We start from the raw sequence: 21,507 nt of genomic DNA, 5'->3' as shown, positions 1-21,507 counted from the left end.
TTTTTTTTTTTTTTTTTTTTTGGATCATATCACTAGAGTAGGATTTCCCTCAGAAGGCATTTTTATCCTTTTCGGGAAACAACCTGAGAACAACCTCTTGGGTTGGTTTGCGGTTCGCCGTGAGCTTGTTATCTGTTATGTCGCTACGTAGGGTGAGACAACCCTTGTCTGACAGTGGAAACGTAGGAAGTCAAGAGTAAATTCAGCGGGGATGATAACCTGAGAAATTTGAGAAATCTAGTATTTTGTATGATAATGACGGGTGGTGAGGTAAAATTACGTGAAAATTGTTCTTTTTTTAAATAGAATCTACAGTACAGTCTTGCACGCGTGGAATAATAAGATGAAACTAGATTTGAAAAAAAAAAATTTCAAGAATCTTCATAATAGTACCTCAAGCCGCATTTGCATCGCCACCTTCTTCTCATCCTTGATATCTTATACCGTTGTCATTCATTAAGCGACTGGAAGAGCCTTTGCTAACCGCTTCCCCGTCTGTGGGTTCGTTCCGCCCGCGGCAGACCTTGGCGCCATTACTTCACTCTAATAATGCAAAATGTGCGTAATCCAGAACACTACTTCACAGAGAAGAAACACTCTGATTCCCCGTAGCTCATGAAGTAATCGCACCGGCGCTGCGGGTAGCTATTTTAAGGGTTGAAACGTAGCAGCCTCCTTCGTCCCCTCAGCCCGTTACAACCAGCACGTATAAAGGGGAGGTTCGCTCTGGCAAGTTTATCGTAGCAAATTTGAAATAGGTATCATCTAAGAAATTCATTTCTCCCTTGCACTGACATCCCGAAGTAGTCACTCTAGAAATAACCCCTAAGACATCGTGTACTTGAGTATGAAATATTGATTATCGAAAATGGCACTTGATATATTATTTAAACACGCCTCTGGCTGTCACGTGATTAACGCTACGTGTGAGTTTGAATTAGAGTTTCCATATAACAACCAAAAGCAGTGAAAGCGGCCACGTTAACGTTCTAATCCAGTTCCACTAGCATTCAAGCACCCGGTACACGCTCCTGAGCTTCACGGTTCACGAGCACTCAATAAAACTTGCGAACTGCCATAGAAGCCACTTTGTAAGTTGCAAGCTCGGTCCACGAACTTGCTTACTCCTTAGAGAAATGTCGGCAATGGAAGAATCCTTTTTTTATTTTATTTTTTTAATTATAAAAAAAAAAAAGAAACGATGCAAAGTGATTCGTGACTATGATTCGAATCGTTACGACTGTATTTGGCTCTCATCCATCTCGGCAACGTTCGGCAACGCTATGACTTCTAATTGTAAGGGCAGGCTCAAGGGGATGATGTCGAACCGCAGTACTGGTAGCAATTACTGGCCAATTAACATCGGACTCGAAAGAGAAAATGGAATAATAGCGTAACCCACGTATACCTGTAATCATCTATGGACTGTAATCAATCACGAAAATAATGATGGATTATCGAAAAATAAAAAATAAAATTGTATATTTTTCTCAAAATATGGGTTTGAGTTATTCTTTTTTGCGAAAGAAAAAGAATAATTTATTGCTCTATTCATACCGGATAGTCTGCAATTTAAATGAAATATTTTACGTGCCATCTCGCGTCTCTGTGTCAACCAAAATCAAATTGGTATTCCAGAGATAGAGAGGTAGCTTCTTGTATCCCATCTGTAGCAATTTAATCCCGTGAGTTCCCTCAGTACTTCGCTCTCGAGGATTCCTACATAACCAACCGGCTACCTACAGAACTTCATCTCCCCCATGAAATCACTTCGTGTCTTCCTTTTCGCTGCTCTAGTTGAATGTGCGACCAGAGTCGTCATCTGGCTATAGAGAGACGTTACCTCACAGCCGCACGAAAAGCGTGCTCAACGTATCGAGGAGATATTTCAGGAAGTCGGCATCGAGATACTTTGATTTTACATTTCTAAACATCAATACACTTTGAGTATCCAATTAATATATTAATACTTACCGACGACCTCCAAGTAGCCAATTTGACTCTTCATCGGATCGGTATTGATCTGACACATGTACCATCCACGATCAGACTCCCTGACTTCGCGTATGTGCAAAAACCATGTGTGATGATCGCTGTGCGTCACTCCGATTCTGTGATTCTTCGTGATCACGTGATTGGCTATGGTCAATATAGTCTGGGTATCGACTCGAAGCCATGCTACCTGTAACATAATCACTTCGTCTTATCAGTCTAAGTACTTTGGAAGAAGGCTTCGAGTATATTTACTTACTACGTGACGGTGCAATCGCACTCAATTTTCAAATCAACTCAAGCAGATAAGTTTACGAGTAACACTCGAGGTTGCCTCTGGCTTTTACGAGGGAGAATTTTGTATTCGTCGGTATAGCGAATCCAGTTGGAACGTTACGTAAATCAAGCTGTTAACAAAATTTCATACGAACGAACGTACTGAAAGCTATTCACACGCCAATCTGATTCAACTTGTTCTGTATATGGTTTTTTGAATTGATAGTCTCAACCATTTTGTACCTTGATAATATTTGTACATTCACAGTAGCATTATACCAACCCCTGTCAAAGACATGGGATAATGGAATTGCTATTTCAATTTAGAAGCATTTATTTCGTCCTCTATCAGTTAGAGTTAAAAAAAAAACCACGTAAATTCGGATGCGATTGGTGGATGTCATCTATTTCATTGGTATTTATTTAATTCAGTTTTACAGGTCACTGATTGGATATTAAGAACGACGTGGATATAAATCATTGATCAATATGAAAGTATTATCCTCTTTTTCCTCCACGAAAAATATTCTCTCTTCGTTTAAAATCATTTCAACAGCTCTATTGCTTCGAGTCTTCATCCCTTGTAAATTACACTTGTTTCGGACATACAGTCAACCCATATCAGTTACGTTTGTTGCATACGGTGTGGCTAACAATTTTCGTCTTATCGTAGCGATACCGAACATTTAGAATTTCTAAAACGTTATATATATATACAATCCTTCGGCTGAAACATATCAGCCACGTGTGACAGCTGTCACGTTATAGTAATGTAAACAGCAATCACGATATGGTACTGTTGAAACTCAACAACCATTACAACGATAACGTATGATAACATCTTACGAAATCAATAAATGACCAAGGCAAAAATTGTATGAAAAAAAAAATAGTAGTGTAAAAAATCCCCCCCTCCCCCCCCCAAAAAAAAGTAAGAGAAAAATCTCTGAGAAATGTAGATACTCTTCCTCGACGTTAAAGCTCTCGTTTTTCGTCGTTTTACGTCGCTTTCCTCGAGCAGAGATATCAGGTGCTTGGGGTATACCGGAAGTCCAGCTGAGAAGAGGGTACGATCGGATTAGGTTATGGAAGTGGAGGAACAGGGTTTGGCCAACCTAGTCGGAAACACAGTGTGAACTATTGCATTTGATATCCACTCGAATGAATAGAGAGGGGTGGCGACCCTTGCACACGTGGTGTCCGTGCACGTGTGTGAATGTAGCTAATGCCCCGTCGCGCTTCCGCCAACTATGATAACCAAATATTTACGACTGGTCCTCGAATTTCTGTAATTTACAGGATTAACCTTTGCCCGTATGCACCGGAGGGCTTTTATGATCCTTCACGTTTTCCAGCGAGTTGAGCTTGGAATCGTAAAAATAAAATGCGCGGAATTGCCATCGATATCGGTCGCCGCTACCCAGAGTCTCCTTTAACCTATATCGCAGCCATTTGCTTTTAACCTACCCCTTTAAGCCATAAAAAAAATCCTATACGGCACACCACGTGCCCAGTAAGGAATACATACGAGTTGTAATCATAAAAGAGACTGAGCAAAGTAAAAGCACGTACGCCGATTATCTTATGGAGGAAATCGTACACGCCATACGTACGAACACACATTCTTATATCTACATACGTCACCTCGTAAACAGTTTCCTACTCAATATTGATGCTGAAAGTGAAAGTTTCTAGGCTAGAATTACGATATTAGTTTAGCAATGAACAAAAAAAAGGACAGCACGTGAACTTTCACGTATGCTCATTAAACTATATCGCTAATTAGTCTTTAGAACCCAATCGCGCAAAGTAATCGCAATTATCAATATCTTCGTCTTAATTAACCATATATAAAGTTATAGATATTTATTCATGTCATCAAAGTACCCAATAACGAGTACTCGTGTCTTCCAGGAATTACGTGAATTTGACGTTAGAGGTATGACGTTGTCATTGTTGTCATTGTTATCAATTAACATTACAATCATATCACCGAGTTGCTCGAAGCTTTTCCACGAGCGTCTTTTCGACGAATGATACGCTAACGAATTCGTCGTATGTCTCACGTGAGTAATAAGATTAAGTTTAATAATATTACACGTGCAAAGCAGACAGTACGAAATTCCACGTGAATATAATAGTTCAAAAGGTCGAGTCGAGTTTTACGACAGGTCGCAAGTTCGACTTCGATTGAAGCATCGCCCCGGGATCCTGACTAGATATATTTCACCTCGTTCCATCTGCATTGAAATAAAGTTAGCGAAGCGTCACACGAGATTTCATCTCGCTCCCACTTCCGGATGTATCCGTGCCGTACAGATCCGTGACACAGTCCACTTCAACGAATGTACGTGAATAAGAGTCGTCTACCAGGTACTACCGCCTGTAACAATTTTCCTGACTGCGAAATGAAATCCGCCACTTCGTTCCAGGACATCGGGTGCTTTAGCGCACGAGTGCTCTTATCGTCGTTACTCTTAGCCTGACGCTCGTAAAATTACCGATCCTGTATTACGTGACTTAGACGGAGTTACTTTAGACGCCATTACACTCGGCCGTTATACCACCTTCCTTTTAGAATTCGCCTTTATCGAAATCAGAGAAAACGCAATTACACTCGGACGCGATGCGACTTTATCGCCTTCATCCTGAAGTGGGTTAATTATATTTTTAATTCAAAATGCACTCGCGATGCTATAAATTGCTGCACCGCCAATTTATACGTATTGACATGTACACGTATATATGCACTGTGGTATTACAGGGAATAGAGGAAATTTCATATTAAATTGTTAAAATATTCAAATACGAGGTATTGCTGGATACTTCTTAATAACACAGTAATTACTCCGACGAATTACGAATCCTTACCTGACATTCGGAACAGTTGACACATAATTTAAGTGAAAGCGCCAAGCAAATGAAACGAGACGTCTTGCAGTAATGATGGATTTTTGAGGTAATTAAAGCCTTCGCCCTATTGTCTCCAACGTAGACTGGCATTACCTAATGTCCTGGAGGATGTCTCACGGGACTCGAAATGTCACTCCTAGAATGTCATATGACTTTGTCATGAAATATTTCACGGTGTCTGTTATACTTTGCGGTTTATATCGTTCCGATCTCCTCGGCCAGCAGTGGTTATCGATATAGACATAAAATAAAGTGTAATAAGGATTTTGCTTGGGTTGCATATTCACGTATGTATATATATATATATACATCTTCATACCAATGACGAATATACATATATATATATATATTCTTCATCCGTCGAGCGATGTTAACGAGCGACTCCCAAGGGTCAATGAAACAACCAAGAGACACGAATAGATAGAATTTTCAGTAGCGTGAAAAAAAACCGACGAATTCGGTATGTCGTTAGTCGTGAAACGACGTAGTTAGAGACAACGGGATAGACCAAGAGTAATTCAATTCAATCAATTATAATTTTACAGTAATTCCGTAAAATCTCGACAAACGACGCGCTGCAGTTTCGAATGCATCGATATTACATATATGTATACGTATACTAGAGTACCAGTGGTATTATGCGTCAGTCAAATGCACCAGTGGATACAGAGAATTGTGATTAGTTTACTTTCATTATACGGGCTCTCCCGTTAATAAGAGAGAGAGAGAGATAGAGAGAGAGAGAGAGAGAGAGAGAGAGAGAGAGAGAGAGCTCGCGTATTATACATATCGAGTTGACGTTAGTTTGAGCAGAGACGGAAGATTCAAATAAAATTCGCAATGCAAATTCGTGTCGCAAAGATATCGTTGTCGGACCGTACGTAAAGTAAAGAGAGGCTCCTCTGAGTCCTCCGGCATTATATTCATAACAAGAGAGGTAACAGAGTCGTGCTGTTATCATCAGGGTTACGTAGAGACTCGGGCCCGAAGTCGAGAGGTGTCGTTATCTCCCCATCGTGACACTTCAAGCCTTCCGGCGTGGCTGCAACCGTTATCCGTCATCTTAATGCATAGCCGGAACCGACGCACAACGGCTTTATAAACGACACGATTATTCCGTTCCCGGTGTCGGACGTTGGGGCTTGTCGGCTTCTCGGCTATCCAGTGCCTTTATATAGGACACGTCCATTTGAATTTCATCGTACGAACATCCTACGGAATACTTTTCGATGTATTTACGTCAAAAGGTCCGAGCTCTTTCGATGCGGCTGCATCGCGCTTCTTCGACTGCTGCCGTAACTGCCGATTGTATAGCTGTACTGGGTACAGCAGTGTCTTTCAAAAAGTCTATAGCACTGCCTTCGCTCCGACACGGATTACAGGCTGTTTACTCTCCTGGATAAAATTCCACGGGATAAGTAAGAGACAGATATGGTTCGGTCGAAGAGCTAAGAAATTGTAGTAACGTGCAACGGGCTGACGAAATTTTCGAAACACAGCAAATCCACACAGGAACGCCGGACTATTTTAAAAGCAAAAAAGTACGATTCCTACCGTTTTAGTCTCGACTGAATTCGGTTATTATTTTCATGAAATATTTGCGTGCGACAGTCAATCTCGAATTAGAGAATTTCAAATGTACGTAGGTACAGTCAACGCTGAGAGACATTTCAGGGATCTTCAAAGAGTCGTGAACTACAATGGAACCGTCATACAGATCAAAATGATATGAAGCAAGCATTGTTTGAAAAAAAGAGATATGAAAAAAATAAATAAATAAAAAAAACTGTTCACGATTAAAGAAACAAAAAAAAAACGGAATGACGCAACGTAACCCTTTGATCTACAACAGGTAGTACACATCCTGTCAAAAAGGTATTACATACGATAAAAATTTCTATACGGACGAAGAGAGTCCTGCTTCGGTTCAGTCACGAGCTGAACGCTCCTTTTGTGTACGTTTACGTGCTAGCGAGCCTGTGTAAAACAAGGACAAGCCCTGAATGGGAATTTAAGCCGGAAAGCGTGCCACGATCTCGTAACGGCGTCGGGCCGCACTTGAGTAGTTGCTGGCTCATATAGAAACGAGCCGTTGCGAGTTATCTTGTTTTTTAATGAATGGCGCGACTCGCGCTTGAATAATAATCCCCAGATCGACCAACTTGCCTCGGATTCTCCATCACGTTTAACGCTTGATTTATTATCACTGCTGTTAATGCGAGAGCCTGAACTGCAAGGGAGTACCTAATAAAAAGCCGACCCGAAGAGTTAACTACACTGCTCTGTATCCATGTATATATATATATATATATATGTATATATGTATATATGTATAGTGCTCTCTGACGTTACATAATATGGCTAATGTCATATAAATCAAAGTTGCATATGTAAGCTACAAGTTTCATATGTCCATACATGGGAGCGTGATATCCGGTTAAGTGCCGTGACTCTATGTCGAAATATAATATGGGACACGCGTTAGAGGAGCGTGCTTCAATATTCCATAAGGACCCTGGACCTACATGGGATGATGCTGTGTAGCGAGAAGAGGAGCCAAAGTTCTTTGGGAGAACGAAGGAAATAACATCCTCGATCTGTCAAAGCCCGTTTTGACCCACAGAACCGCGTCAAGTGGTTACGAGAGTCAAAGGAATAGGCTGCTCAGGTAAGCCTCGAATATCCGCCTGATGGGATTAATGGACCATTTAGAAAAATGAAAAATTATCTCGCAAGATGTTAAGCAAATTGTTCTATTTTTTAAAATTATTTTTTATTCCTTAATTTTATACCCTCGTCTATCTCTGATTTATTAAGACAATACTCGTCGCAAGTTAATCGGAGCTCGCGGCTTCAGATCCTGTGGCTGCGACCTGTCCTGAACGATTAGTAAACAATCGATCACTATATTCAATCCTCGAGCAGCCTAAGGACCAGGTTTAACTTCTTCAATTTCTTTTTCCTAGCAGTCACGTTAACAGTGCCGATTGTTCTTTTTTATTAGGATAACGTGATTTATATATTTTTTTCTTAATTTTTCGTTATGACGTTTCTAGGCAATCTATTCCAGTGCTCGATAATTCTTAATCCATACCTTATATCTTACCTTCCGAATCATCGAACCCGTTAACTCGCGAGAGGATCGGCTTCAATGATCTCTCGTTCGCGCAGGGATAACATTTGTTATGGCTCCGACTTGGGATCGTTCGAGATAGCTGCGCGAGATCTTCCTGGATTGGTGAAAGGGCGATCCAGGCTGAGCATTCGAGCGGAACGCATCTCTGATACGAATCCAGCCAAATTGAACAATTTGTAGGGATGAAGAGTTGTCCAGTTTTGATGCCGAGTACCAACACTTTAGCTACTTTTTTTTCACACTTTTATTCTCAAACTATAAGAACGGGATCGCGTCTGTATCACTTCACGTGAAACATCCTTGTAATTGATAGATAGCAGGATATATATATATATATATATATATATACATATAAAATGTGAATCCTTAAAGTTAATGTTACACGAGATAAATTTTTTATAGTTAAGCGAAATTGTATGGAGAGTCCAATATATGTACCTTACGACCATTCAAAATCTCCATGGACTCTTTAAGGAAAGGAATGTCTTATTGCGAGCGTATACGTATGGCGAACGACGTGTCTCCCAAAGAGCTATGGGGGACGTGGAAAATAACCAAAATGAAGATAAAACGTGCAGGGCTGCCGTTATTCAATTAGCCGCACTTTATAGGGGTATATATACGTATATATATATACACTATATTATTATACAGTTTATTGCCAGGAAGTGGCAGTGTGCGCAATCCGCAAGTTCAACTTCTTTAAGTACTTAAGTACGATTTCTCGAGCGTCATGACTTATGTGGTTGCGCGGTGGGACTTTAATGGAAGACATTAAGATTCCGACTATCGTGAACCGCGCGTGCTTCCCACGCGGACGAGACAGCCAACAGCTGGACGAAGTTCATTAACAACTCTTAATTATATATTCGCCAAAGTTTGCATACACGTATATATTTATATACTGTATATATCAAAGAGATGCGTATTTGCGACAATTAAAAACGGCAAGTTTTCATAACCATGTACTAAGCATTCGTTTCCGGTATCGATCGTAGAGACTCGTTATACTTTCATGGACTATTTCCATGCAATTTTCGATTAAATCTCCACGTCACAAAAAAAAAACTCTACTATCGAAAACGACGAAGGGGTTTAATCATAGGCGCATTCAGCGTGCGTATCCCTATTGTGATAGGCGTCGCTCTCCGAATACCGGCTGAAAATTAAAAATATGAAAACAAAAGACTTTCAATATCCGCCAACGCGAAGCCCCTCGGTCAGCTACGTGGGGCGAAAAAAAAAGTATTCTTCTCTCGATATTAAGATATTCAATGTTACTGAAAGGTTTACCTTGTAGCCTGCCAAGTCCTGAACTATGCAAGAGAGTATAGCTTCTCTTCCAACAGGAGCAGTGACGTTGGCGATGGGCTCCTTGAATTTGGGATCTGAAATAGAGAAAGAGAAAAAAAGGTTAAATCCATTATTCATATAGCAGTGAAAATGAATGGGAGGTAATGTCAAGCCCTGCTCTCTCTCTCTTTCTCTCTCCCCTTTCGCCCCACAGTCCACTTCATAAAACGCATTGAATTCGTAACGTATTTGACTTAGACAAGACCGTTACGAATTTTCATGTACCTATGGGAGCGAATATGATGGCCGTTACGTGAACTTATAATGCGATGACGCGTTATGCTGGTAAAGCCTGGTAAGGAGGGGTCGCCCCGAGCCAGACACAAAGTGGCGCGTGCACGGGGTTGAACTGCCCTATGAGGTCCTGCAGGGGCTGTTAGTGCAAGACCTTCGGGAATGGGGCTACGGGTGGTAGGTATGCCGGGAAGGACTGCGAACGATTCGGGGTTGGTTTCATAATGGGAACATAGGGGAACCATAATTCTATCGTACGTCTATCCATTGGTGCATACGGAACCCCTACGGGAAATCCTAGAGGATTAAGACTGCACTCTACGGCTTTGATGGATAGCTACGTTCCGAGTGGCAGTTCCGTTAAAGTCCTCTGTCATAATATTAAATACTTCGCGTGACGGATGACCGAACGATTGCGTATTGATATTTCGAATGGATGTGCAGCCTTCTGTGCACGACGGCACCGGCACTCGTTAAAACCTTCAAGATCATTGGATTAATTGGAGGGACCTTTCATGAAAACCATACACGGACGAATGCACGTTCGAGCAAATTGATTCGAGGGGGCGCCTTTGTTCCTAGGACACACGTCGTGCCGCTTAATGCAGAACGCATTGCACTTGACTATATATAAATTGTTTGCCCACTGGATTCTAACGCACGACTTTTACTTTATGGGATTCCGTACATTTTTCATCTCTCTCATAATTTCGAAAGTGAAATAAATAACATACACCGGCTACGTCACGTCTTATACACGCGTAGAGAAAATGCGCGTGACGTGGAAGATGACGAATATTTCAAAGTTTACGCTGGATCATTTCTCTACGTCCTGAGGCTTAAATTTAGAGGGACGACAGTGCTGGGCTTGGGCTTCCTTTACAATCTACGAAAAATTTCCAATTTTCTATGTTTCCTCCCGTGAGATTTTATATACTTATTTATGTTGACGGTATCCCGAGGACTTTATAAGGGCGACCGAGCCCGCAAAGTACCCCAAGGAGGGAGGGACCTTCTCAGAGACACCGGAAGCTTCCCTCTTCCATCCTTAAAAATGTGACGTAATAATCTGTCGCCCTCGGCACTCCCATGGTGGCACGCATTGTTTTGCATTAATGCTTTTGGAATTGGCAACCCTTACGGAGATCAGTCGACGATTGTTAACCCTACCCCCACCCTCAGCCCGAGTAACTGTCTTCATTGTCACCTAAGCTCATCGTCATTTTGTACTTAACTTCGAGTCTGGCCAAACTCCCCTGACTTAGTGTCCCATTATGAATTAACATAGTGACAAGGGGATTCTGAAGGAATTAAAAAATGAGAGGTTGGCGGGATTCTACTCAAATCAATTTTTTCTTTTATACCTTCATCGCAAACATCTACCTCACCTTTCACCCTGTCGACGTGACACCCGAACGAAACAAATGTTTTATTACGGATGTAGATTTAAACGAAAATCGATTCCCGTCACAAAATATTTTTTATTTTTAGAAAATTGACATCGCACGTGTGCACACACGTGGCACGAGAAATGATGTAATTTGGTATTCGAATCTGACATTCGTGCCTGAAAGGCGCCCCAAGACTAGGGGACGATAGACACAAAGCATCAAAAGAATCGTAAACCATCGCAACGTCAATCATGCACTATACACTTTTTCTTGTTATACCCTCCCCCCCTCCCCTCCCGCCCCGCTTCCAAAGAAAACCCGCCAAATATAGCTCTGACAATCTCGCACGTGTCTCGATTTTCTTCGTATACACTTCGATGGAATTTCAACATGGGAAGCCCTTTTAAAAAAATGAAACGTGTTCAGGTGTGTACGGTACCTGTACACACCCTCACGATTCCACAAGTGTTTGTGGTTTACAAAAGATTTCGTATCCACATGTGTATAGATATACCATTATGTAATAAATACACGTTTAAATATAGAAAGGACATATTTTCAAATCAAAATTCCGATTCGATAAATAGCGAAGCTAATGACAGTGGGTGATCCGAAATGAGGGCTGATCGGAGACAAGTAGGTAAATATTATTAAATCGATCAGACTATATCGGATTACGGAACGATACCGTAGACGATATAGGGGAGCAAAGCACCATACCTTATGAGGTTACACTGATGGCTTATAGGGGGATAAGATCAGATTTATTTCTTGTTTTTCTCACCGAATTTCATACTGAATAGACAAACGTTTGCTCTGTGTACGCGTCCAGGCGAGGCCTTTTAGCCCAAATAAGTCTGACATGGTAATCCCGATTAGCGATTATTGATTACCCCAATACAATAGATATGATCGATCAAGTATATCGCTTAGAATGTATCGGTACTATGTTGTTACCAGAGTGAGAATAAAAAAATGTATTTCCCTTATATTCGCAGCCTGGAAATTTATTCCTGTAAACGTCAATTTATTATATATAATAAAATGGTTATTGAAAAAGTTTTAATTAAAGGAAAAACAGGGTAATAGAGAAATTAATAGATCTTGATTATTGTAATCGTAAATCATATATATTATATATATATATGTATATATCGTCTGCACTGAAAAAGCATCTAAGCGCGTTTACCTAAATATAACGTCTCAGACAAGATTACACTAATGCTCTCGCGCATTTGGACTCTGCATAAATGTAGCCAGTTTTTTTTGTTCAAAACTTTTTCTTCCACTCGCCAGCAGCAGCTAAGGGCGTACCTAAACCTAAACGTTTCTTCCGAAAGTAATCTTCCTTAATGCGTCACGTGTTTTCGTGCTGTTTACTCATATTATCTCAGTGTTCAGTCTCATACGCTATAATATATGTGCCATACGTATACTACACTGCCATCCAGTGGTAAAGTACAGTACTACTCGTACCACTACCTGAAACCTATTCTCAGCGATTCAACCAAAGCGCACGCGTTCCTCTATATTTAATCTAGCTTAGAAGTCTGTCGTCTTACAACCTCGACAAGATTTATTAAGCGGTTCCTCCTTGACGTCAAGGAGTCTCTGCCAGACGGAATGACTCGCGGTATTTACGAGAGAAAATTCTTAGTCTCCCATAGAGGGAGAGAAAGTTTAAATCTTACGAAGTAGAGATTGAAGAAGAAATTTAACAGTTGAGATTTTTGTTTTGCCAACAGATGCCTGTTTTACGAGGAGCCAGCATTTTTTTAACTATACTCGAGCTTGTTACTGATAATATATATATAGTCTGGTTTTAGTAATAAAATCGAATTAGAAGTTTGATTAAATTCAATTTTATTTTTTTTTACTCGATTTATCCCAACGTCGATCTTACAGATCATTAGCCCGTAGGTCTATAGTCATTGCTGCGGGTGAAATATGGAAAGGTGATGCTGCAAATAAGTTTTATTTTCATTTACCTTAATTGCTTGTGCTAATTATTCCTGCGTGATAGATGGTTGGGCTGATAACTTGATGAATGAAAAGTTTGGAGTAAGTTTGGAATTACTTGAATTACTAGTTAATTATGTGTAATTAGAAAATTTAATTGTACTTTACGTACTAATGAGTTTGAGATTTCACTTTAGTATCCTTGTTGATGATGCAAAATTGATATGGAATAAATAAGGGCATTTCTACCTGTGTAATTCCTTATGTTATCAGTATGCTGGGATAATCGTAGCAATTCGTTTCGTTATATCCAATTACCATTGAAGCTTGCAGGCATTAATTTGATAATCAAATATGCGATTCGCGTTACGCGTGACAAGTAAATCGTATTTTGACAATCTACAAAAGCGATTTAATCAGTCAATGTACGTACGTCGGTATACTTATAAACGTGAACCATTATTGCGAATGATGTCAAATCCATCAGTAACTGAGACCCATCACAGCATTCGTGGATAAATCTACTTTTAGATAAAATAACTTGTAAGATTTTTCAAAAATATTTTTCTCAATAACATTTCACCTACAGACTTTCGCTTTGAAGGAAGCAAAATTATACCTTTACTTCGAATACAGCATTCGCGGAAAGAAATCTAAAATCTAAAATTAACAAAAACACGGAACACGCTAAATTCGTTTCTTTGATTTTATCCAATATCGAGATGATTGTCATTCGTATACACACATCTAAAAATATAATCACTCTGCAAATATTGTCATACCCCTCATCGTACAGACTCCGCTGATTACTTACGATGTTCCCAATTTCCTAGCAACCATCTCCGCTCAATAAAAAATCAATTTCCATAGAAACTCGACATACTCGCTACTAGAATGTACATTGGAAATCCGTTTCACGCGTATTGATAATTTGAAAATTTATTAATCGAGTTATCACTTTCATTTTTATTTTTATTTCTACAAAATTTAACCGTATTTTTCGTATGACCCTTTTGCTATTTCAAAAATATATTTTTTTTTCCCACGGGATTTCGTTATTCGTATTCCTGTATAAGGTTTATTATATAGTGTACTGCAAAGGTGCAGATGAAAAGGAGTAATATAACGGGCAATAGAGGCAACCATACGTCTGCTACTCATTCAGGCACGTGAAGTAATAAAACGTGCGCGCCGTCGGGACGCTCGCGCCACCAGGTTCTACGTGGCTGCCTAGCCGTGAGCGTACGGTACTTTTGAAGATGCTGTGGGGACGATGGGGCGAGCCAAGAGTGGAAGCTGAGTAACAGTAACAGGGATGAAGTAACTGCTTATATCCAAGATCCAGCCAAGGTAGCACAACCGGCAGTTCCGATGGGAGACGTTATGACATAGTTACACCTAACCTCAATACCAATGGGGAGGGTCCCTATAATTTGAGGTTAGTAGCTGTTCTATAGCTCGGAGTAGGATATATAGAGAGTCAGTCACTGTTACAGATAAAATATTTTTTTTCTCCTCCACATTATCTAACGTGTATCCCATGCAGTACCGAGAAGATTTTCTTGCCTCTGGCCAATAAAGCACACACGTCAAATAGTTTGACAGATAAAAGGAAGCCACATTGAAATGCAAAATAATCACTTTACCGATTGTGATTCATTGAATTTTATCGAACGAATAAAATTTGTTTCTATTCACTTCTTTTTTTTTTCAGACAAACCACTGGCACTGCTTACTTTTTACGATTGATTGTTTCACTGGTTATACAACACCGTGGAAAAGATGAAAGCTAAAAAAATTGTGGTTTTTAAAACTTGTCACTTTTACGGCCCGTTTTTCTGCAGCTTTCCACGCTAGACGAAGCCCTAATGGCTCTCCACTGTTTTTATTTCTACGGGCTGAGTTTTTACGTTTGTATCTACGCGTACTAGGAGAAGCTGTGCTTTTTTCCCCATTGGATTCTCACGTTTTCTTCGTGTGCTTTCGCGAAGTTACATAATATGATGATAAACACTGTGTCAAAGATTGATAAGGCGAAATTCATGGACGTACAGAGGATTAAAGTTTTAATGGAAACAATTCGTAAGCTTCCCTTGCATAATGCATATATGCTTTTACGCATACGTTGATGCCACTCTTGTCCATTCTGTATATTATTTACTTCGTAATAAAATTTTTAAAAATACCTTTCGCCGACGTTGAGAAATAATTGACTATTAAAAATTTCGTTATTTTTGCTCACAATGTTTTTTCTACGCGCTGTATACACTAACAATTCTGGATATTTAATACCCGTTCGGTATTCCACGCGGACATGCGTCAAACGCGCAGTCTACGCTCCGGAAATTTAGTACTGACGTAGGTCGGTGCGATTTCAGTTGCATAACACGAGTAAATATTCGAAAATCTATTAAATCTACGAGCCGCGCGTTAAATCTATAAACCGGCTGTTTGACAGCGAGCATTACTTTTAATGTACTAGAATGAAGTGGAGAAATAGGGACTGTAATTTATAGGTAAGAATATAACAGAGAACTCGAGACACGAAACACGTGGATATTTCAAACGTCAAGACTGAGAAAGGATTCCTGCAGTTATAAGTCGAGCTAATTCTCCATAGCCAAGCCTTTGTCGTGATGCCCGGGAAATGGTCGCGACTTAGAGACGCCATTAATGTAACGGCAAACACGTAAAAATTTACGCGGAATAAAAAATTTTTTTTTGGAAAATTCAATGCTTTTTTTATTTTTTTTTACGTAATTCGTTAATTTATTATTTGAAAATATATATGTATATATTTTTGACCACTCATCTTTCATCTGACTCGTACCTATCGATACACAGGCTAGTAAATAACGTAGCGTGACACGTGTACCCTCCAAGTCTTTTTTTACAAAATTGAATTTTGACATTTTTTTTACATGCTATATTCCAGCATCCGCAAATCACTGCCAATTCATTTAAATCTCAGCTCCGTTTCTCGCTATACCGAAAATACACGCGGTGATATACCATAGACGGAAATTGGCATAAGCAGATATTAAATTCTGCTAATTCGCAAAGATCATAAGCATATCGCAATGAGAATATACGTATCGCCCGGAATATTCGCATCCGTGAATGGCTGATATTACAGGTAAAAATGAATACCAAGGGGTGGCTGCTCGTTTCCACGCAGAACATTAAGCGCAACGACTCTTCCCCGTCGTTATCATTATAACTGCGCTCCTTGCGGGATAACCGTAATAACAACACACACTGCCATATCCAGGATACCCTTGGTATCAGCCCTGATACGATAGGCATAGAGTTCCGATAGAAGAATCGATAAGCATACACGCACTAGGCTTGTCAAATATTAGCCACCCTTAATATTTTCAACTCCAATCCAAAATACAACAAATAATGAACACTCGCCGAGAGAGGCTGATGAATTTACCCTACACGCAATTTTTCACCAGCCTTCCAAAAGAGTATAAGAAAAAAAGTTCTTACAAAGGGCGAATATTCACGTCCAGTTTGTATGATCCAAATAAAATATTTATACTGTATAATAACATTGGCAACCCCTAGCTACTGATTTATTACGTAACGTTTTAGGGATATCGATAAGCCGGTTCGAGGAGTTCGGATACGAAATCATTTCGGACCTATATTGATAATGGAATGCCAACAGGTATTAGCATTGAGCATTGGCAACATTTGCTACACGCGAACGGACCATCGCTGCACCCTTAATTTCGAAATTGTAACACGTTATGCTTGAGGTTACTGGATTTACTTTGTAGAGATAATCTTATTTCTTGAAATCAATAACTAAATTGGAGACTCGGAAATGGAAGACGGGAAATAGGAGTGGATTGTCTTGCGGTTTGTATTACTTTGGCTTCCATGCGACGTATCGCGTTGCATATATAAACCAGACTTTAGCTTCTCGGAGTGCGCAAGTAAGTCTGAGCCAAATATCCACGAGCATCGTCGATCTCAAGAGGAAATTCAAAAAAGAAAGTAATAAGGATACAAAAAATAGTGGCATTAATTCCAGATAAATTAATCAAAGTGAAGTAATAATGACATAGAAAATTGTTAAGTATTTATAGTATACGCCGACTATATATATGTATATAAATTCGACGTCGAAAGATCCTGCGAAATCGTTTACGATCAAGTAGATATTGAATACTATATTATTCACAGTAGTAAGCATTTCAATTGTATCGATCCACCCCACCTAGTCCGCCAATTCAGGAATACATAAAATCTATATATTTCGCTCTTACGGGAAACACACGGACTCGGTAAAACGACGCAATAATTTGATACCAGGTGATTTTCTGGTAATAAAGTACGAAAGTATTGGAATAAATTAGAAAATATTTCATCACCGATAATCGCTATCGTTTGCTTCTGCCTGGATGGGTTAAAGCCAGTGATAAAATTGACTCGTAAAAAGTTCCATATCATAGGGTGGAAAACACCAACGGCAAAACAGTTTGCCACCGTTATAACTGCACTCGCGTGAGTAATTGACGTGCGACTGGTGATCCAGGATTTCCGGGATATCCTTTCGCGTAATTGTTTTCGACCATCGTCCTGAGAACCAATGACAGCTGCCTCCGACACGGATGTCCGGTTGTCACTGGGTTGACTTTTCCTCGTTATCGATCAGATCCGCCATTACGACTCACACGTTTCCTGTGACTAACAGTTTGCTTGGTTCTCGGGCAATCTCTACGTCTTACTGTCACGTTCATCTCGCCTTCAATCGTCCTTTGGCTGAAGCAATTACAAGTTGGTGGAAGATGGGGGTTGTATATGCTTATAGCAAATAAAGATATCAGAGGTCCAACCCAATAAAGCGTATAATGTATTAACTACCTGACAAAAGATCGATATCGAGTGTCTGATATAAAAATGAAAATTATAAAAAGTACGTTTCAAATAATTTAATCGTTATCAAATAATCCACTACCTTTTTCGATTGTTCTTATTTCCTGCCTATATACCGACCAATTATACGAACTCAAGACCTTTCGTTCCGTTCATTATCCTTTGGCGTCGACATCGAACAAGCGACTGATAGCCGCGAGGACTTCGATCAAATTATCAATTTCCTTCCGAGTGTCACCATCTCCTTCGCTTAATTCAATTGAGGTTTAATGCCTGCCAATAAAATTTTCATCCAATAGTCTTTAGCCTGTTCTTACAAATTCAATAGCGAATAATCATCGAGCGATACGAAGCAATATTAATCGACGTTAATTTCAAGAAAAACCCCAACCAATCTTCCAAGCACTAGCAAGACGCCCGTACAATTTCCCCCCAGTGTACTTTGCAGTCACGAACTTCTACGTGTAGACGAGACGATCCAGTTGAACGCGCTACGTTGTATAATTATACTCGGTGAGTTTCGTTCCGGAAGCCGGACAACTAGAACTAATTCGAATTCCATCGAGTTTGTCAAATTGTCCGGTTGCCGCGTCTCTCGCACACTGGATTCACGTTAAACCCCTGCGGCACCCGAAAGCTCCGGCAGCCTTCATTTAAATGTCTCCGGGAAAGGAACAATCGACACGTACGATTGGACGCACAAAGTGGTGCAAGCAACCACGTAAGTATCACTTCCGGTACATCCAATTCAAGGTGACGTCATCGAGTAAAGACTGTACGACTGCGAGTGGCAAGGGGGTCGCGGACAATTGGACATTCCCTTCTCGAGGGGAGGTGCGACTCGCAGCTTACCAAGGTCACGTTTACACCTCGGTGCTCTTCTTGTTCCGTGGATGCTGTGGGTCCGACCTCTGGATCTCGTTCCAATTTCACCAAGTTTGACAAATTGTCTCCTCGAGCTCCTCGCCGTGTCTTCTCGTCCGAATAATTTCACGGCTGGCAGACGGAGGTCGAGACGGGTGGGAGTGGGTGGTGGAGACACCCTGAAAGAGGGGGTGGGGGGATGAAAGTATAAGAGAAGAAGATGGAAAGGGGGTACGAAGAGAGCCATAGAACAGGATTCAACAGCGTAGGGTGCTCGCAAAGTCGGTCATATACGTCATGTACTCTATAAAAGGGATAGGTAGTTGTTATCGCGGTTCCCTGATAAGTGAGGGCTCTCAACTATCAAGTTCGAGGTACAAGTGATGCTGGGCCACTCTGGTAATAATCAAGCCGCGTTTTCAAGTCTTCGATACTTTGCAGTCACTGGAGCCTATCCCCCCCTCCCCATTTACCCTTGCATGCTCCCCTGCTGTAGGAGGTCTTCCCACCCCCAACCCTCAGTCCTGGGCTCCCAGAGAGTGCCAACTTTAGGAAATAAGGGGAGAAGCGGAAAAAAATCTAAGAGACTGGGATATAGGGAGGACGATATAGAGAGAGAGAGAGAGAGAGAGAGAGTGAGAGTGAGATGGTTTATGGATGCTGGATACTGTGAACACTGAAACTCCTTGGTATGGATCCAGAGACGAACGAAAACCGATATTGAAAAGGGGGATGCTCGAAAACGAGACTGTGCTCGGAAAATCCGGCTTGGCAACCTCTTTGGTCCTTTTGAACTTCTTCAAAGCAAAATTCGTGATATACAGCGACGCCCTCTTTAATAATCGTGCCGGGAGCTGAACATCGCGAAAATGCCGTGTAAACGATGTTGCTTTTAATATGTATATAAGCATATAGTATATATACATATATATGTATATGACATTTACATACTCCACGTGCAATAAGGGTCAGGCTCAAATATTGTAACCAAAGGTAGTTATTACGTATACCGCAGTCGGTGTGCTCTCTTTGTCTCTATCCTTCGTTTCTATTGATGTCGGTCCTTCTTATGTTTCCCCATTAAAGCGCGTAGAGACACCGTCACAAATATTTCAATGGAACGAGCGAACCTTACGAAAACCTCATTGTTCGATATTAATTAAAGCAAAATTTCTCAAGCCATTTTCAGATAGGATTCTGGCCTCGTGGCAGCGTTAACAGACTTTGCCTTCGTCTTCATCCGCGAGGAGAGCGACGAGTGGCTAATTAGTAGTTAAAAATTCTCGACCGATCGAAAAGTGTAAGTGGACCTTACTTACCGGTATCCGGACATTCCACAGACCCTTCAGTCGTACCAACCTCCTATACACTACCACTCGAACGCGATTCCCTTCCGGTGATTTAACCAACCATAACGATCGATAAGGAGACCTCCCCCTCCCGTCCTGAAAAATTTCGATAATAACCCACCGATAAGTATCCTTTAAAAACATTTCGTATATTTGTCTTCCGAAGTTCCAGCATCCACGCGCGCGCATGGAACACGTGGATTGATTTTGTTTTCAACGAAAAGAATTCATAAGACGCGACTTCATAGTTTATGAGGTTTTACCCAGAGGCAAATCTGTTTGCTGAAATAAATATTTTTTTTTTTAAACACTAAAATATTCATAATTCTAAAAGGTTTCCAAGTACACATTATTTTCAGTGGCAGCAACGGTAATAGAAATTGTTTCCCGTTGCCACGTTCACTTCCAACGGCATTTCTTCCTCGAACCGTAAAGTTCACGTAAAGACAAGAGAAACGAGAATACCCATTACGCTACGCCGTAGTAGATTTCGTCCCGATGCGCCGTAAAGAGCATTTTCAAAAAAATATTTAAATAAATACCTACGCCCAAAACAATTTCCTTTTCTACCCGGATAAAATACCGCTACCGATCACAGTCCCGATCCATAAAGATCGATCGCGAGATAATACAGTTATAAGACACATCGTCATTTACCAGTACCTTGATATGAGCCGATTACTTATCATAGGATTCTCGAAGGCAGGTACCGCGCGCAGTGCGACGACTTTTCACCCAAGTCCCTGGCATAAATCAAAGGGAGCTTTTAAAACTACCCTAATTGGATAGTTAGTGTCGACCACGGTGTACTTTTAACGGTAGCCGTGTATCTTTACGATAACGCGAAACATTAAGCTTCCCGACGACCAAGAGTAACTCGATACCCAACTGTACCAATGAGGGCTTCGTTAGAGACAATAAAAGTGCTGACAGGTGGGTACCTATATGTTAACGATACAAGTAACATATGTTTTATATCTTAATCCATGTCAATAATAATCACCGGATATATTCACGGATTCTAATAACCCGTCTTGTATGTATATATACGTTCAATTAATCTCGTTAACCTCATACGTGAAATATCTCATATGGGTGTCATAAGTGTACGATCAGCCAAGTGAGGTATGCGCAGACGAACGAACAATAT

The 21,507-nt window shown here is 40.5% G+C and overlaps 1 protein-coding gene across 4 annotated transcripts in view; it reads right to left on the bottom strand.

The window, feature by feature from the left end:
- LOC107272988 (opioid-binding protein/cell adhesion molecule homolog) overlaps positions 1 to 21,507 on the bottom strand; it is an 83,864-nt gene that overhangs the window by 18,170 nt on the left and 44,187 nt on the right. For all 4 annotated transcript variants that reach the window (XM_025090310.1, XM_015750742.2, XM_015750741.2 and 1 more), the window contains 2 exons: positions 9,611 to 9,705; positions 1,975 to 2,182 (listed from right to left, as the gene is read on the bottom strand). In XM_025090310.1, the coding sequence (XP_024946078.1) occupies positions 1,975 to 2,182; positions 9,611 to 9,705 (303 nt within the window). The remainder of the gene's footprint in view (positions 1 to 1,974; positions 2,183 to 9,610; positions 9,706 to 21,507) is intronic.

The sequence above is a fragment of the Cephus cinctus genome, unplaced genomic scaffold (genome assembly GCF_000341935.2).
Source record: "Cephus cinctus unplaced genomic scaffold, Ccin1 Ccin1_scaffold1343, whole genome shotgun sequence".
NCBI classification, from domain to species: Eukaryota; Metazoa; Arthropoda; class Insecta; order Hymenoptera; family Cephidae; genus Cephus; species Cephus cinctus.
Note: the sequence above shows the minus strand (reverse complement) of the source record. Positions and strands in the feature narration are given on the sequence as shown.